This window comes from Mytilus californianus, unplaced genomic scaffold (genome assembly GCF_021869535.1).
Source record: "Mytilus californianus isolate M0D057914Y unplaced genomic scaffold, xbMytCali1.0.p SCAF_4, whole genome shotgun sequence".
Lineage (NCBI taxonomy): Eukaryota > Metazoa > Mollusca > Bivalvia > Mytilida > Mytilidae > Mytilus > Mytilus californianus.
In genome coordinates this window covers 110,372,670-110,390,557 of record NW_026262690.1, presented here as the reverse complement: position 1 = coordinate 110,390,557, position 17,888 = coordinate 110,372,670, and the positions used below count along the sequence as shown (strand labels likewise).

The 17,888-nt window shown below is 32.9% G+C and overlaps 1 protein-coding gene across 2 annotated transcripts in view; it reads left to right on the top strand.

Moving 5' to 3' along the window:
- LOC127739123 (melanoma inhibitory activity protein 2-like) overlaps nucleotides 1-17,888 on the top strand; it is a 57,424-nt gene that overhangs the window by 12,260 nt on the left and 27,276 nt on the right. For both annotated transcript variants that reach the window (XM_052250708.1, XM_052250707.1), the window contains exons 4-13: nucleotides 2,499-2,610; nucleotides 4,601-4,629; nucleotides 5,721-6,000; nucleotides 6,520-9,209; nucleotides 9,666-9,794; nucleotides 12,107-12,140; nucleotides 13,598-13,686; nucleotides 14,920-14,997; nucleotides 15,778-15,888; nucleotides 17,474-17,545. In XM_052250708.1, the coding sequence (XP_052106668.1) occupies nucleotides 2,499-2,610; nucleotides 4,601-4,629; nucleotides 5,721-6,000; nucleotides 6,520-9,209; nucleotides 9,666-9,794; nucleotides 12,107-12,140; nucleotides 13,598-13,686; nucleotides 14,920-14,997; nucleotides 15,778-15,888; nucleotides 17,474-17,545 (3,624 nt within the window). The remainder of the gene's footprint in view (nucleotides 1-2,498; nucleotides 2,611-4,600; nucleotides 4,630-5,720; nucleotides 6,001-6,519; nucleotides 9,210-9,665; nucleotides 9,795-12,106; nucleotides 12,141-13,597; nucleotides 13,687-14,919; nucleotides 14,998-15,777; nucleotides 15,889-17,473; nucleotides 17,546-17,888) is intronic.

Below are 17,888 nucleotides of genomic sequence, written 5' to 3'. Positions count from 1 at the left end.
CCAGGGTATAAATGTGCGCACTATACATACCAAAAGACGGTAATAATAATTCTGATGGGACAATCTTTAGATTTGTGATGTAATTTCCCAAATTGATGTTTTTGGATTTATCTGCAGAAGGTAGATGCAGATTTTATGATAAAAAATAAAAATATTACGGTTGTATTAGAATGTAGATAACAGTTTCGCATTTTGCTGTCGTAAATCTATGTTTGATGGTAATAACAAATACAGAGATATTTCATTAGTAAAGTTAATCTTCAACCATCAAATCAGGGATTAGAATTAAAAAATGTAAAATTTAAAGTAGACTCACATTATCTCCAAGTCAGTCGGACCAGAGAAATATATCGAGATACCCATAGTTCAACACAAACGAAAACCTGACAGTGTTCTCCCCAGACATTTCATTAAGCATACTTAAGCTTGTAAACAGGGAAATTTGAAATACCATCTTGTTTCTAGAAATTATAGCATCACATCCATAACTTAATCTATAAGAAAACTCAATTCAGATAGCATCACATTCAAGCAATATAGCATGACATTACCATGATGCTAAAAGGACCTGGGGAGAACACTACCTGAAGTTTGACAGACCAAGGAACACAACTCTTGCTTAGCTTGATAAGGCTAAAATAAATCCAGACAAATATGGGTAGGGGATCAATATTCTGTTCTACGATCGATATATCTGTATGTTATGGTCTTTTATTATTTTTCATGGAAAAAGAATGTTAATCAATACAGTGGTCAGTGACCGGAAATTTATTTACACATTTATTTAAGGAATGACTGTAATATTTTTTCTGTCTATGAAGAAATAACATCAAAAATGTGGTGCACACTGAATAACCCGCGTAGCGGTTTATTTTAAAGTGTGCACCACATTTTTTATGTTATTTCTAATAGACAGAAAAAATATTACAGTCATTTCTTATAATTTAATTCTAAATTCCATTTTAAACCGGAGTTAACCATGAAAAAACATTGATGATGTCACGGTCACATGACAAAATTATGTCTATGAGCTGATAAACAAAACAACGTCAGCCAATCAGAAGACGTGTTATATCCAAAATAAAATTATTGTCAGATGAACCATTTAAATCCTTGAGGTCAGGTTTTGACATGTGTGTATTAGTTCGAGATTAATAATGCACATGATGCAATTTGAATGCTTTTGCTAATCTTGGGACCATAAATTTGGTTCGAGTCAACCGAAATTTCGACTAAGCCAATTTTGACTCATTTGGAGTCGAAATACATATATTTATATGAAATAAAATCGGGACCACAGGAAAACTTCAACTTAATTGAAATTTGAGTCAACCGATTTCGAGACAATGAGTGTGAACTGTACTACAACTATCTGTAGTATACTGTACATGATTGATTTGGATTATGTTGAAAGGTGACATACAATTTATATCTGAATTCTTTATCTGAAATAAAAAGGGCAAAATACAAATGTATCTGAGAACAAATATCTTACCTTGACAAAAAAAACAACATTAAGTTAATGAATTTATGATATGAACCTTTTGTAGATTGAATCTCATTCTTCTGTTCTTGAACATTCAACAATTATTATTGTTATATTTTTAGTAATAATCATGATTATGTTGTATTGTTGATATCTGTTATTTGACTGAGATGTGTAATGAAAATACGAATATTAGAATTAAGAATGGAATATGAGTGTTTATGGTGAATTAGGAGTAGTCTCTCTGATAATTTGATAAAAAATCTACTAATTTATGACTTTGTAACAATGACCTTTTAAAGTAAATAGAGACATATAGATTCTACCACTGCATCAAGTGTGATACGATATTTATCCACTCGAGACACTCGAGACAGTTAAATTTTCAAATTTAAAACGCGAGGCTCGCCGAGAGTTTTAGATATTTAAAATTTAACTGTCGAGAATGGATAAATATCGCATAACACGAGATTTGGTGGTGGAATCTGTTTCTCTAATGATTTTCAAACAATACGCAGGCTAACTTATTCCTTCTTTTCAATGATCTGCAAAAAGATGTGTTTTTTCTTTGTGACGTCATCAGGCATGGTTGCCTTTTTTCATGCCGTCACAATAGGAAATTCAGAGGAAAGCAAGAAAATTCGATGTCATAATCGGATTTTAACCAATGAACAACTGAGATCAAACGAACCACACGTTGATTAAATTTTTTTATACAATGGGTGCAGAAAGGGATAAATTGACGAAGAATTAGAGAAAACTGGATATAGCTGTGTTGAATGTGGCTATGTTTAAGTTATTATAACTAAATTTTTCATGAACAGGGTTAAAATGGTTAAATTTTGATGTAATAATAAGGGTTATGTGACAATACTATTGTAAACTATCTGTATGGTATGGATTTGATTTTTGTAAAAAAAGAAAACTAATGGTTATAAAATGGCTGAATATGAGAAAAAATATGTGTTTCCATTTCCAATAAGGTTATTAATCTTGCTGTTATATTTTTTAGGGTAATGAACCAAAGCCACCATTGACACAATCAGAAGGTGAAAAGGATGATACGGAACTTGAAGATGACGATGAGACTGATATTAAAGAAGATGACGAAGGATACCAAAGTGGTAAATTATTATTTATTTATTTATTTATTTATTTATTTATGATATTTATTTATTATAGAAATACACATTTATGCCCCTAGGGGTTGAAGACATATGGACAATACAAAGATATACACATTGCAAAAAATTATAAAATATTAAAACTGGTAGTAAAAAAAGTAATGATACCTAATATGCAGGTTTGGTGTCCACTCTCCTCTGTGCAAACCACTTTTTAATGAATGGCACAGATCTTCTTGAACAACTCATTTCATGATACACAAATTAATTTGTTCTCAAGGTTGCTTTTTATATACCAACAATAAATTGAGTATTCAACTGAAAGATATCCAATAAGAAATTTGTGGCAAACGGTTATTTCTGATCATAAATCTGACATCATTCTTGATCGTTTTAAATTTCTTTGTTTTATTATAACGAATGATACACAAAAATAATAACAGAAATTTACCAACAGACTACATCAACCACCAATAACTGACTCCTCTGATGACACATACAAACAAAGACAACCAACAACTGACTCCTCTGAGGACACATACAAACAAAGACAATCAACAACTGACTCCTCTGAGGACACATACAAACAAAGACAATCAACAACTGACTCCTCTGAGGACACATACAAACAAAGACAACCAACAACTGACTCCTCTGAGGACACATACAAACAAAGACAATCAACATCAACAGCTGACTCCTCTGAGGACACATACAAACAAAGACAATCAACAACTGACTCCTCTGAGGACACATACAAACAAAGACAATCAACAACTGACTCCTCTGAGAACACATGCAAACAAAGACAACCAACAACTGACTCCTCTGAGGACACATACAAACAAAGACAATCAACATCAACAGCTGACTCCTCTGAGGACACATACAAACAAAGACAATCAACAACTGACTCCTCTGAGGACACATACAAACAAAGACAATCAACAACTGACTCCTCTGAGGACACATACAAACAAAGACAATCAACAACTGACTCCTCTGAGGACACATACAAACAAAGACAATCAACAGCTGACTCCTCTGAGGACACATACAAACAAAGACAATCAACATCAACAGCTGACTCCTCTGAGGACACATACAAACAAAGACAATCAACAACTGACTCCTCTGAGGACACATACAAACAAAGACAATCAACAACTGACTCCTCTCAGGACACATACAAACAAAGACAATCAATAACTGACTCCTCTGAGGACACATACAAACAAAGACAATCAACAACTGACTCCTCTGAGGACACATACAAACAAAGACAATCAACAACTGGCTCCTCTGAGAACACATACAAACAAAGACAATCAACAACTGACTCCTCTGAGAACACATGCAAACAAAGACAATCAACAACTGACTCCTCTGAGAACACATACAAACAATCACAATCAACAACTGACTCCTCTGAGGACACATACAAGCAAAGACAATCAATAAAAGACTCCCCAAAGAACACCTACAAACAAACACAATCAACAACTGACTCCTCTCAGGACACATTTGAGAAATTACAATCAACAACTGACTCCTCTGAGGACACATACAAGCAAAGACAATCAATAAAAGACTCCTCAAAGAACACATACAAATAAAAACAATCAACATATGTTGTACAAATGTATAAGTAAAGCACACGATAAAAAAAGGAAGTCCAGCTGCCAACAGAATGACGGCTAACTTGAACAAGGTAATAGAGAGGACACATTATTTATAAATCAGCACAGTCCAGCTACCAGCAGATGACCACTAACTTGAACAAGGTAATAAAAGAGGACACATTATTTGTAAATCAGCTTTATAAGTACTGGGTTACATAATAAAAATCCTGCATAGTCCAGCTACCATCAGGATGCAGTATGTTATATCTTGTATTTCTGAACTGAATGACGTTAAAAGTTAAGAAGCACTATTGAACTCAGATTAGAAATTCTTGCATAACTTTTCTCAACTCTCATTTGTATTGTAGATGAGAACCCAGAGGAAACAGAAAAAAAGGTAATCAACAACATTAAATATAAAACTACAGCAACTTAGGGGTGTAAGTTCTATTACCATCATGATTTTATAGTACAAGTATATCAAAATATCAGGCTTTAGATAAATTAACTCATCATAGATACCAGGATTAAAATTAGATTCAAATTATAGTAGCTGCTAAAACTTCATCAGTTTGTTTGTATATATTTAGAAGGGAGTCTCTTAATACAGTGTTGTAGCTATCAAATAAGTTGTCCAGTAAACATGTTACATTTCACAAAAATGATATTAGATTTCTTCCTTTTAAAGTTAAGCATCTTACAGCACATTGTAGTCGTATAGTTAGGGCCACACATCGAGGATGCAGGAACTCTATAGTTTTTACTTTGTCAACAATTTTTTTAGGCGTAAAAACTCCAGAAGTAAGGGTAGGAGGTCAATGAAATTAGTCACAATTGTTGTGCATATTATTTTTTTGCAAAAATTGGTAAGTAAATATTGGAAAATACTTAGTTTTTGTTAATAAATCACAAATTTTGAGAAATAGCTTTGGAAAATGCAAAAACTTCAAAATGTATGGTTGGGATACAGATGAAATTTTGCACAGTTGTTGTGCATTATATTTAGAAATGCACAATTTTTTGGTGAAATACTAAGAATTTTTTACCCCAAAAATAGATAACCTTAGCTGTAGGTGTCAAAACCTTTTTGGAATTTAGGGTCTTGTGACCATTGAGCTCTTCACCTATGTACTTTATTTAGCCTTTTTTTATTCGAGCATCACTGATGAGTCTGTTGTAGTTTTTTTGTTGTTATAAATCACAAATTTAGAGAAACATCTTTTTGTGTTCAGATTTCAATGAGAACTGATATAATGGTATAATATATGCAATTCCTAATTGATTCCTGGTGTCAGATTTTTTGTCTGTGAAAATTGGAAAAGGGGGGGGAAGGGGGTCTGATTGTGGTAAAAACTTATTTTTCGTTAACCAATCACAAATTTTGGAAAAACCCATCTTTTTGTGCTAGGATTTCAAGGAAAAATAAAACATAGGTATAATATCTATTCCGTATTGATTCACAATGTAAAGTTTTTTTTTAATTGGAAGGATAACAAAGATGGGACAGAGTTATCAGACGATGATGGAACAGAAATTGAAACAGAAGACAATGAGATCAAAGTCCAGGAAGATATTGGAAAGCCAGATGAGGTCAAAAATGAAGCACAACAGAATGAGGTCAGAGGTGAAGGCCAACAAGATGTAGGGAAGGATGACAAGATAAAACAAGACCAACATAAAACTGGAAGTGATGAAACAGAGGAACAAGATGGAGATGAAAAGACAGAAAAGACCACAGGAGATGATACCAAACCAGAGGAGATTAAAGGTTTTTTCCCAACAAAAAAAAATAAAAAATTTACCCCCCCTTTTTCTTTTTAATTTCTGAAATCTGAAATGAGAAAAAATTGACCCCCCACAAATTTATCTTTTATTTAATTGTTTTCAGTTTTGAGATTTAAACGGCAACATTTTTTCCTTAGCCAAAAAGCTTATTGATAAATAGATTTTTATCTGTATAACCTGATTTTAATTTATTCTGAGTTTTAATCATAAATATGCTAGGTATTTAAACTAATATGTACAACCATTTCCCCACTATGAGTTCTTAATTTCTTAGAATAAATAATTTGATACCTGTTAAAATATTATATAGTTTAATGTAATTCCTAAAGATTTTTGTTCATTGAACAATATCTTGCACATGGACATATTTTAGCTTAAACTTGTTCAATGTATTGTCAGATGCATTTATGGATTATTATACCATATCATTATATATTTTTACAGAATGTATTTAAAATTTTAAATTGTTGAAAAAAATTAAAATTCTTGTGTTCAATTTCAGATGATAGTACAGAGGTAGATGAAACAGAAGTAGGGGGAGATGAAATGGAGACAGATGATAACAAAGAGGATATAAAAGATGTAAAGGCAGATGAATCTGATAGTCTAAAACCAGTGGAAAAAAGTACTGATACTCCAGATGTCAAAGGTCAACCCTTGTTAAAGGGTCAAGAACAGAAAATAACAGATGGTGAGAAACCTGATTTACAGATTGTTGAATCGGATGAAGGATTGCAAATAAGTGATGAAAATCTATTGGATGAAAAAAAGGAGGAGGAAAGTGAAAGCAAAGAAAATGAAAGTGAGGGGAAAGTTGAAGTAGATGAGAAAGAGGAAAGAAAAGCTGTTGAAGACAGGAAAACTTCACCTGACTTAGTTGAGGCAACACCATCACCTAATACAGAAAAACCTTTAAAAGAGACCCAGACACCAGAATCACTTAACATAGAAAAGCCTGTAGAAGAGGTTCAGGCAACACAATCACCTAACATAGAAAAACCTTTAGAAATGGCCCAGGAACCAGAATTGCCTAACAAAGAAAAGCCTGTAGAAGAGGTCCAGGCAACACAATCACCTAACATAGAAAAACCTGTAGAAGAGGTCCAGGCAACGCAACAATCACATAACATAGAAAAACCTGTAGAAGAGGTCCCTGCTAAAGAGATGACCCCACCTTCTGTTGAAGTGATCCCATCTGAGGAGGTCAAGCCCACTCCTGCTGTTGACATACCTGTAGAATTTAAGGAGACCTCTGCTGATCAAGTGAAGCCCACACATGTATTGGAATCTTCACAACCATCAGTAATGGAAGGATATACAATCATTGATGGCACACCTTTCCCTTTAGATATGTTTGAAGATTCTGAACCATTGAAAACAGCCCTTAAAGTGGAAAGTTCAACACCAGTAATACAGGCTACTGTTACACAAGATGTTGTTGCTAGTCAAAAAACACCAGTAGAAGAAGGTAGAAATGTTGTAGAAATGGAACAAAAGCAGACATTTGAGCAGAAATCTCAGACCCAAGAACAGGAGGTGACCAAGCAGTCAGGTCAGACAGGACAAGAAAGACCAGTGGAAAGTTTACAGGGTCAAACTCAACAGAAAGAGAGTCCACCTCAGGTGCCTCAAGAAACTGGTCCAATAGGACAAAAAGATAAATCAATAGAAATCCAAACACAACAGAAAGAGAGTTCCCCTCAAGAACCTCCACAAACTGGTCAAACAGAACAAGGTCAACAACAACCACAACAGACAGGTCAAGACCAACAGAAATTGACTTCACCTCAGGTAACTGGGCAGACAAATCAGAGACAGGATCAGGATATAACTCGAGAATTTGACCAGCAACATCAACAAAAACAGCAAGGTGAACAAATACAGCAAGGTCAACAAATACAGCAAGGTCAACAAATGCAGCAAGGTCAGCAAATACAGCAAGGTCAGCAAATACAGCAAGGTCAACAAATACAGCAAGGTCAACAGGTACCACAAGAACAACAAGGTCAGCAAGAGCAAACAGTTGAACAAGTGAGACAACAGGAACCAGCAAGCCTAACAGATCAGGAAAAAATGCAACCAGAAAAATTTGAACCAACTCAGTCAGTTCAGACTGAACAGCTAAGTGAAGATCAGATTCCAAATAAGAAGGAGTTTCAGACAGGTCAAATGCCAAAGGAACAGGAGATCCAAGATCAGAAAACAAAAGAAGACAAAAACATTTTGAGTGAGGCTGTTAAAAAGGCTTATGTCTCTCATCCTGATGTTGAATTTTTAGACTTTTTAGATGAGGAGAAGAAAGAATCAAATGAAGAAAAACCTGCTGTTGAACAGCAATCCAGTTCTGTTCAGACTGGTTCCCCAGTTATAAGTGATAAACCAGATCAACAAGGTGATGCTCACCAGAATTCACCACTGAAACAACAAGAACAAACTGGCTCTTTAACACAAGCACAACAACAAGCTGGTTCTTTACCCCAGCAACCATCACCACCACCAGAACAACAAACTGTTTCCCCATTGGTGAGTGATAAACCAGTACAGCATCAGCATAGTTCTTTGCAACAGCAAACTGGTACCCAAGCACCATCACCAGCTGATGTTAAAGAGATAAAGCCATTAACAGAAGGTGGTAAGACCCAGCCCCAGGTATTGCAGAATGACATTAGAAGTTCCCTGTCAGTAGCTGAACAACTTATGTCTTCTATGAACATGGACATTCCAGCCAAACAACAGCAGCATCAGGCAACAATGGTTCTACAGGATAATACTGATATCAAGTTCGGAACAGCGAATGCCACTGACACTAATGTGCCACCTGCCAATACAGAGCCACAAGTACATGATGTTTATAAAACTGCTGACTTCTTGACTAGGAAGCCATTATCACACAATACGGATGCAAATGTGGGTGGGATACAGAGTGTTCAACCTGATATTAAAACTGAAGAGAAACCACAGACTATTACACCTTTACCACAAAAGGAGATAACACCACCACCTATACAAGATGAGATACCACCGCCACCATCACAGCAAAATGTGACACCTGACCCACAAGATACGGTCCTTACTCGGAAGATTACTGATGACACCCTTGAGGAAGAGGAGAATAAGGAATACCAGGAACAACAAGCATGGAGGGTTGGATTCAGAGGATTGGAAGCTAAACTTAAACTGGTTGTAGAAAAGGTAAGCTGTTTGTTTAGATAATGCTCTAGAGTTGTAATCTAGGAAAGGTAAGACAAGACTGGGCTGTAAATGGGTATATATCATTAGGATATGAGATTGTAGGCTAAGTTTAGAATTTTTATTAAAAGGCTTTATATTATCAGCCAGTCTACAGATTGAAAGGCTAAATATGGTCAAAGAAGGTTAAATATCACTTGGGTCTAAGACATAGTTTATATGGATTATAAGGTTAGATAATGGACAGATGGAGTTTGGTATCACACAAATAATAATGAACCTGCGGTATTGCCAATAAACTTTGTGTTAGTTATAATCAAAACTTAGCTAAACATATACTGTTCCTTCATTTTGTTACCTTTTTGTAGAATTTGATCAACCTAAGATTAATTACACATGTTACAGCCATCTAAAAGACTAACTTTGTTACAAAGGCATCTGTTCTTGTTTTTTTTTCAGCTTCCACCCTCAATTCAGTCTCTGTTAGAACAGGAACCATTAGGTCTGACACCACAGATGACAGTCCTTGTTGTCATAGTAACAATTACAATGTTAATGACCATTTCCTGTCTGTCCTGTTTATGTGGAGTAAGTACTTAGTAGTTTGAGGATTTTAGATACTATGGATTCAACTATTTTTTCGTGGATACAAATTTTCGTGGATTGATAAAAAAATGCAATTTGGTGGATATTTTATTTCGTGGATTTGCCAAAGTATGCATACAAGGCTTTAGAAAATTTGTGCTTTGTTGAATATCTAAATTCAAGGTTAACCTAATATATCCATGAAATCCACGAAAAATTGGTATCCAACAAAAAACCACTTGGGTGATCAGGCACACTCAATGAGAGATATTTATATAATAACTAATGGAAGAATTCAAGTATATAGAGAATATCATATGGCTTTTTCAATATCACATCTGTATCAACCTGAGACACCAATATAATCATGAGAGCTCTGCTAGAAGGATTATATTGGTTGAGGGTTGATACCGTGTGTGATATTGAAAAAGCCATATCATATACACTTTATTATATACATATACCTCACGTAGATGTTTTTTATGTGACATGACGTCATACAGATAAGGAGGTTTGAAATGACGTCATACAGATTAGGGGTTTGACATGACGTCATTCAGATAAGGAGGTTTGAAATGACGTCATACAGATTATAGGTTTGACATGACGTCATACAGATTATAGGTTTGACATGACGTCATACAGATTAGGGGTTTGATAAAGCCTTTGCAACAGTGACTGCAATCGATGACGTGACGTCATACAGATTAAAGGTGTGATAAAGCCTTTGCACCCGTGCTGATATCGATATCATCACGGGTGACTGATACAGCATGCTTGCCAATGATTGTATTACACAAACAATTTATCTGTATTTACTAGTTACTACTAAGTATATAATAAAGAAAATATTCAACAAGGTTGTAGCATATGAGTTAATTATCAGTGTTGTTCTGTCGCGAGTTGAATAACTTTGGAAATTTGAATTCTTTGATTAGTGATTCATTTTATTGTCGAGCCTTCGACTTTTGTCGAAAAAGCGAGACATAGCGATCCTACATTCCGTCGTCTTCATCGTCGGCTGCGTCCACAAATATTCACTCTGTAGTTAAAGTTTTTAAAATTTTAATAGCTTTCTTAAACTAACCTGGATTTCTACCAAACTAGGACACGAGCTTGTTTATGATCATAAGATAGTATCCAAAAGTTAATTTTTTTTTAAAAAAATTCCATTTTTTCCGTAATTTACCTCTAAATGGACTTAGTTTTTCTGCCAGGAAACATAACATTCACTCTGTGGTTAAATTTTTTAAAATTTTAATAACTTTCTTAAGCTATCCTGCATTTCTACCTAACTAGGACAGAAGCTTGTTTATGATCATAAGACAGTATCCAGAAGTAAATTTTGTAAAAAAAAAATTCCATTTTTTCCGTATTTTACTTATAAATGAACTTAGTTTTTCTGCTAGGAAACATTACATTCACTCTGTGGTTAAAGTTTTTTTAAATTTTAATAACTTTCTTAAACTATCCTGGATTTGTACCAAACTTGGACAGAAGCTTGTTTATTATCAAAAGCTAGTATCTAGAAGGAAATTTTGTTCCTGTTTTTCCGTATTTTACTTATAAATGGACTTAGTTTTTCTTCCAGTTAACATTACATACAGTCTCCAGTTTAAGTTTTTAAAACATTTATTAGATTCATAAACTATCCTGGATTTTTACCAAACTTGGACAGAAGCTACTTACAATTAAAAGATAGTATAGAGAGGAATATTTTTATTAATTTTTTTCCTCATTTTTGTTGAGCCTGCGATTAACAGCAAAAGTAGGCGAGACACTGGGTTCCGCGGAACCCTTTCGAATTTTTACATTGACCTTTACTTGAAATTAAGTAAGAAATGCAAAGTTATTTTTCATTTATGTATTCTCAATTGATTTTGATGGAAAGTTATCAAATAGGTATTGACAACACCCATTATTGTATGTAAGTAGAATGAATTATTAGATTTATTTCTCAGTTTTTATTTTAGTGGGAAATCACGGTTGGTATCATATACTTAGAGTAAATAACTTACAATATTTACAGTATAATAATAGCATTAAATTTACGTGAATTCCATATTTTGTGAAATGGTGCTTAGTGGGCTGATATGAAAAATTTATCAACTGCTTCCGGGTATTATTGCATGCCTTTCCGTAACGTTATCGCATTGCATTTCAACGTCACTCTGCAAATTCCAGACAAAACACCTCAATGGTACGTTTTCAGTGAAAAACATAACAAAGTAGGATACAAATATTAGAAAACAGGAAAATATATTAGGTAAAACATACAGTGATTATAATATCTTACACCATTTTATTTGTTATAGGGAAAAAAGAAACCAAAGAAAACAGATCCAGTAGGTATGTATATATAAGGTCAAATATTTTAGATGTTTTCAATTGTAAGCCAAATATTGAGCAGGGCATTGTAATGCCAGGGAAGATGAGCAAATAAAAATTATAAAATGTTGTTAAATTTTGCTTGACACATCACCTTCCAATGAAAAATAACATGCAACATTTTTCATTATAAAATTAAAATGTATTTCAGATATGACCTTATTTCAAGTGAAATTCAAAGAAAAATTACTCATTTTTTTATACAATTTCAATGAAATGCACACTTGTGACTTCTAGATATCTGTTAAGGTTATCTTGTTATCTAACATATAATTACCCCTTATTTATACAGAAGAAAAGTATTTTGTGACAGAACAGGAAGTAGGCACAAGGTTGGCAAAAAAGCGGTCAATACTAGTATTGACCATGCCAGTGGTAAATACCGGTAAATACCGGGAAATACTGGCAAATACTGGTCAATACTGGCAAATACTGGTCAATTGAAATTTTGATAGGACTTTACTATAAAAACTAGTCCCTACCACAGGTTAATTACTTGTTAAATGGATAGATAGATATATATAGTCACAAGGCAGAAAGTCACTTATTTACTTAATTGTACTAGGACAAAAAGTCACAATTAATTAGTTCATGAACATGGTTTAAAGAAGATTTATCAAATATTAATTTAATCATACAACAGATATAGTCATTAACACCATGAAGTCAGTCACTTAAAAGAGACTATATAACATCTGGTTTTCTAAACAGTTATTTTGAAAGATGCAATGAAAAAATAAACATTTCCTGAATTAAGAAGATTTTTATCATGCTGTTGAATAGTCAGGAATTAATTCATTGTTTAAAACAATCTTCAGAAATCACTTTTATGACCTTTTTCCTGTTATGTCAACATTTATTAGGGGACAGTTGTTATAGTAATTAAACTTTTGACACCTGTTAGCCATATAATCATGATAATAGGTAATACTCAGCTGATAATCTATATTGCTAATCACTTGTAATTCTATTTACCTGTAAAATTCAAACCTTTTCAAGAAAAAAATATCTTGATTTATACATGTCAAAGTAACTGAAATAGCAATTTCATATGTATACCAAAAGTATATGCAATATCATTACCCCTAAGAACTAAAGTAGTAATTCTTAATGTTTTAATAGTTAATAACATACCAACATCATTCATTTTTATAAGACTGAATCATGCCAAAGGAATAAAGTTTTACCTCATCAACCAATTTTTTACTAGTATTGATAGATAAGTCAGTCAAAAGAAGCATGAAATTTTCAATTGACCAGTATTTGCCAATATTGACCACTTGAGGAGTATTGTCCGGGGCGGTAAATACCGGTAAATACCACTGGTAAATACCGGGGGCGGTAAATACCGCCCAACCTTGAGTAGGCATGAATAATAGATATACATTGGTGTTCTTTATATATATATTTTTTTACAGTTGTGGTTAGAGGTCTTGAAGAAAAGTTATTCATAGCCACAAAAGAAAGAGAAAATGTTGAAGATGAACTTGAAATATCACAGAAAAGAGTAAGTTTTAATTTGTTTTTAACTATTTTGATATATTAACTTTTTTATCTTTAGTCCTACAGTCAATAAGGTTTCTAGTTTGAATGGTGTTCCCATCAATCAACCAAAACTATTTATAAATAAGTCAAGTGAATCAACACCTTCTGGAGGTACATGATGTTATGTATTGGAAATCTAGTTAACTTACGTCCTTTTAGATATTTTTTCACTTAATCGCTGGAAAGAGGAATCAGTAAACTTGTCTTAGTTGTAGTTTAATGAATTCAATGTTAGTATATAATGTGAAGATGGTGTTCTTCTTCTCTGGAGAAAAATAAGGGTAGTGTAGTTTAAAACAGAGGAGAAGATATATAGTGGTCAATAACAAAACCTGAAGTCCAAGAAATTGGACAACATCATTGCCAAAAGAAGAAGATACGAACAGAAAAAATTACACAGAAAATCAAAGGTTGCGTAACACAGACCCCACCAAACAATAGGTGTTTCAAAAGGGTCACCACATTTTCTGCTCCACTAATGATATTCTTTGTGATACTCTAGTCAACATCTTTTTTTATGCCCCCGTAGCGGAGGAGGCATTAAGTTTTAACCTTGTCTGTCTGAACGTCCCGAAATTGGTTTCCGTTCTCTAACTTTAGTTTGCCTCAACCAAATGTTATGAAACATATACACAATGCTTATATTACCACGTAATCAAGTTTGAATTTGAGTGGCGTCACTTTTACCATTCTTGAGTTATGTCCCTTTATAACGTTATATGCAAGTGGGGGCATCATCTGTGTCCCATGAACACATTCCCCATTTATTTAAGCATAAATATATGAACAATTTCTGAATAGAGCATTAATTGTGTTTTAATCACATGCTTTTTGCAAAGGAAAGTAATTGAAGTAAACACAATTTGCAGACAATAATGTAATGGAGGGGTATTTAACAATAATACCTGTTGTGAGACAATAACATTTTCCGAAATGACAGATTTTGGCGAATATCATAGCAGTTAAGGAAATTTAAAGCACATTTTAAGTTTGAAAAAAAAAACATGCATATTTTTGCTTCACAAAGAAAAATGCTAAACTTAGTTTTTTATCACAACAATATATACAATTTTCATATTACTCTATAATTCTTTCATAATTTTAAGGAAAATGCAACCACTCAAATTTGAGTGCTGCCCATCCCCCAACCATGATCAGTTTTAATTCACCCTTAATTACAATTTATATTTCATAGGTTAAAGAGCTAGAAGAGGAAACAAAATTGCTGACTTTATCATCTGGTGATGTAGCAACAGAAATCAACAAGTACAAGGTCAGTAAATGCTCAAAAACTTTAGTAGCATTGATAAAATTGGTAAAATGTGTAAAAGAAAAGAAAAGAAAAGAAAGTTGGTCAAATTTTAAAGTAACAGCTTAAGACAAAAAGTTTGATATACTGACACCAGATATTTGTTTCTTTCAAAAGTTTTTGTCTGTTCCCTTTTTTTTTATAATGTAAGATATTGATTTATTCTACTATTACATTTATCTATTGTGTCACAAGGTCTTGTTTAATGAAAATTTCTTTTGATACAGTTTCTTCCCTTAAATAGTTCTTTTAATGCACTGATAAAATCTTGTGTTTTCACTACTCAATAGAAACGAACATTTATCAAAGCATGCATCCATTTCTCAATTTATAATCAAGTTGTCATTTTGATGCCGTTTTCTTAGTCCTACACTGTCAACCTCTGAAAATGAAATGTAGGTCATGAGCCTTCCATTGTCTCCCTTAGTTATCATTCACTCTTTGATGCAAGTGCAAATATTGTTATTAAAGTTATTGGACTAACAATGAAAATAAAATGTTTCCATAAGTTTTTGTGACTTATAGTTATGTATTATGAGTCAATGTATTTTTCAGAATATCATTGATTTCTAAAAAAAATATTGTGAGAATGATTAGGTAGGCCGTATTTCTTAAGGAAAAGTTTCATGTTTTTTTTTTGGACAATCCTGTTTATATTATTTGAATCTTGGACAGTCCTGTTTATATATTTTTTTTTTGGACAATCCTGTTTATATCATTTAAATCAGTTTTATATTTGAACAGACCTTGATAAAAGAGTATGAGAGTTCAGTGTCATCCCAACAAAATGAGATTGATAAATTAAATACAGAATTGTCACAGAAAAAGAAAGAGACACAGACCAAGTCACATAAAGTAAGTAACATATAGATATAAAAATGCAGTCTCTGTTTACCAATAATTACATTACATGTATGTTTCATTATAATATGTTATTTTGATTGGCTAACAGCAATCTCGCGTCATTCTGAAATTAACCTTCATTTCAAAATGAAATGTAACATTCATGATGACACGAGCTTCTGCAATTAAGTGCACAGGTAAATAAAAGAAAAACTTGTACTTCGTTCAACGCTTTTACACCCCAATAAATTTACAAAAAAAAAGCATTCAATTCTTAAATGAAATTTAGAAGTGTGGATGATCAGGTTTATTGCACATTGATATTGTAAAATATCAGCCACGAGCCTTAATGAGAGACTTCTGGGTGAGTGATTGCAGGGAATATCTATTTTATCAAAAAAATTGTGAGTTAAATGTCAAATTTAGGTATAAAATTTCAATTTCAACATTTTTATGACATCAAAGTAATATCCAGTTTACATCAACTTGTTAATTTATCAATAAGATAAGCTTAATTTTACTACTTATGTAATTTCAGGGGCTAGATAATGGTACCTCCTCCTTTAGACATAATTTTGGTTTCTTGATGTTATCCTTTGAATCGTATGTTCAACTTGTACCAAATTTGGTTTGATAATGCCCCCTGGGATGGGAAAATGCTTATTGATAATTGGGTCATAAGTTAAAAAGTCAATGTCACAGCAGATATTGATTTATTCAAATTTAGGCAAAAGATTTGTTTTCAGATGTTATACTAGAACCATATGTCTTACTGTATAAAATGTACTTTAATAGTCCAATATGGACCCCTATTGAAATTGGGTCAGTAGTTCAAGGTTGCAATAGATTGCAATAGCTATTGATAGATTGAATTTGAATGTTTCTGGATGTTATCTTTGAACCATATGTCCAACTTGCAACTTATTTGGTCTGAGAATGCCTCATTGGGTGAGGAAGTCCCCTATTGATTTTGGGGTAATTAGGTCAAAGGGAAAGGTCACAATAACTATGGATAGTCTGAAATATGGGTATATTTTGGGTTTTACATTTTTGTTATCAATTGATCAATATGCCCAATGTGTACTAAACTTTAGTAAATAAGCTATCATATGGTTGGGAAGACACCTATCTAATTTAGAATAAAAAAGTAAAGGTTCAAACAGTTGTTAATAGACTGAGTTTTGAAGAGGAAGCAAAATTTTGGTTTCCAAATGCTGTTTTTTGAAGCATATGAACAGACTACAACTTTTTCTTCGAAATGACTTTTTTTAAAACTCTTTATGTTTGAATTTTATATTTATATTAAATTTGGATTCCAACTTAACTTACACACCCTCCATGTTTCTTTAACTTTGAGTTGCTTGTTTTGATGGTGTTGCCTATATATTGCAACATGGAAAAAAAGGTTTTGTTTTGGACGTTTGTTTGGTTTTATATTTAAATGTTAATATTTTACAGCATTATCTTCATTGGAAATCATGCAAATGTTTAATTTTAAGTTCAATAAATTTTCTTTCACTGGTGCAAGAAATAGAAAAACAAGTCCGTCTTTTACAACAAGGATACATGCAACTCAATACATGATTTTTTTTTCTAGTTTGAGGAAACACAGAAACAGCTAAAGAAGAAAGAACAAGCAGTTGAATCAATTTCAGAGAAACTGAAAAATGTAAGTAAACAAAATGTTATAAGTGTCATTTCAGAGTAAAAGGATTGTATGATCCATTCCCTACCTGCCGATCAATAAAATCTTATGATTTGGGATAAAGTAATTCTCTTATGTATTCTGATTGTATATCAGATGCGTGACAGCAACCTTACAACATAAACAGTCAAAAGGCTTTAAAAAGTCAACATACCATATTAAAAAAAAAAAATGACTCTATACGGTATGTCAAGCTAAAAATTTACCAGGGTTACTAAAAATTGAGAATAATTAGACACACTGTCTGAAAGATTTGCTATTGATGCCAAATTCTCCAATTAATAGATACATTAGGATATGGTAAAAG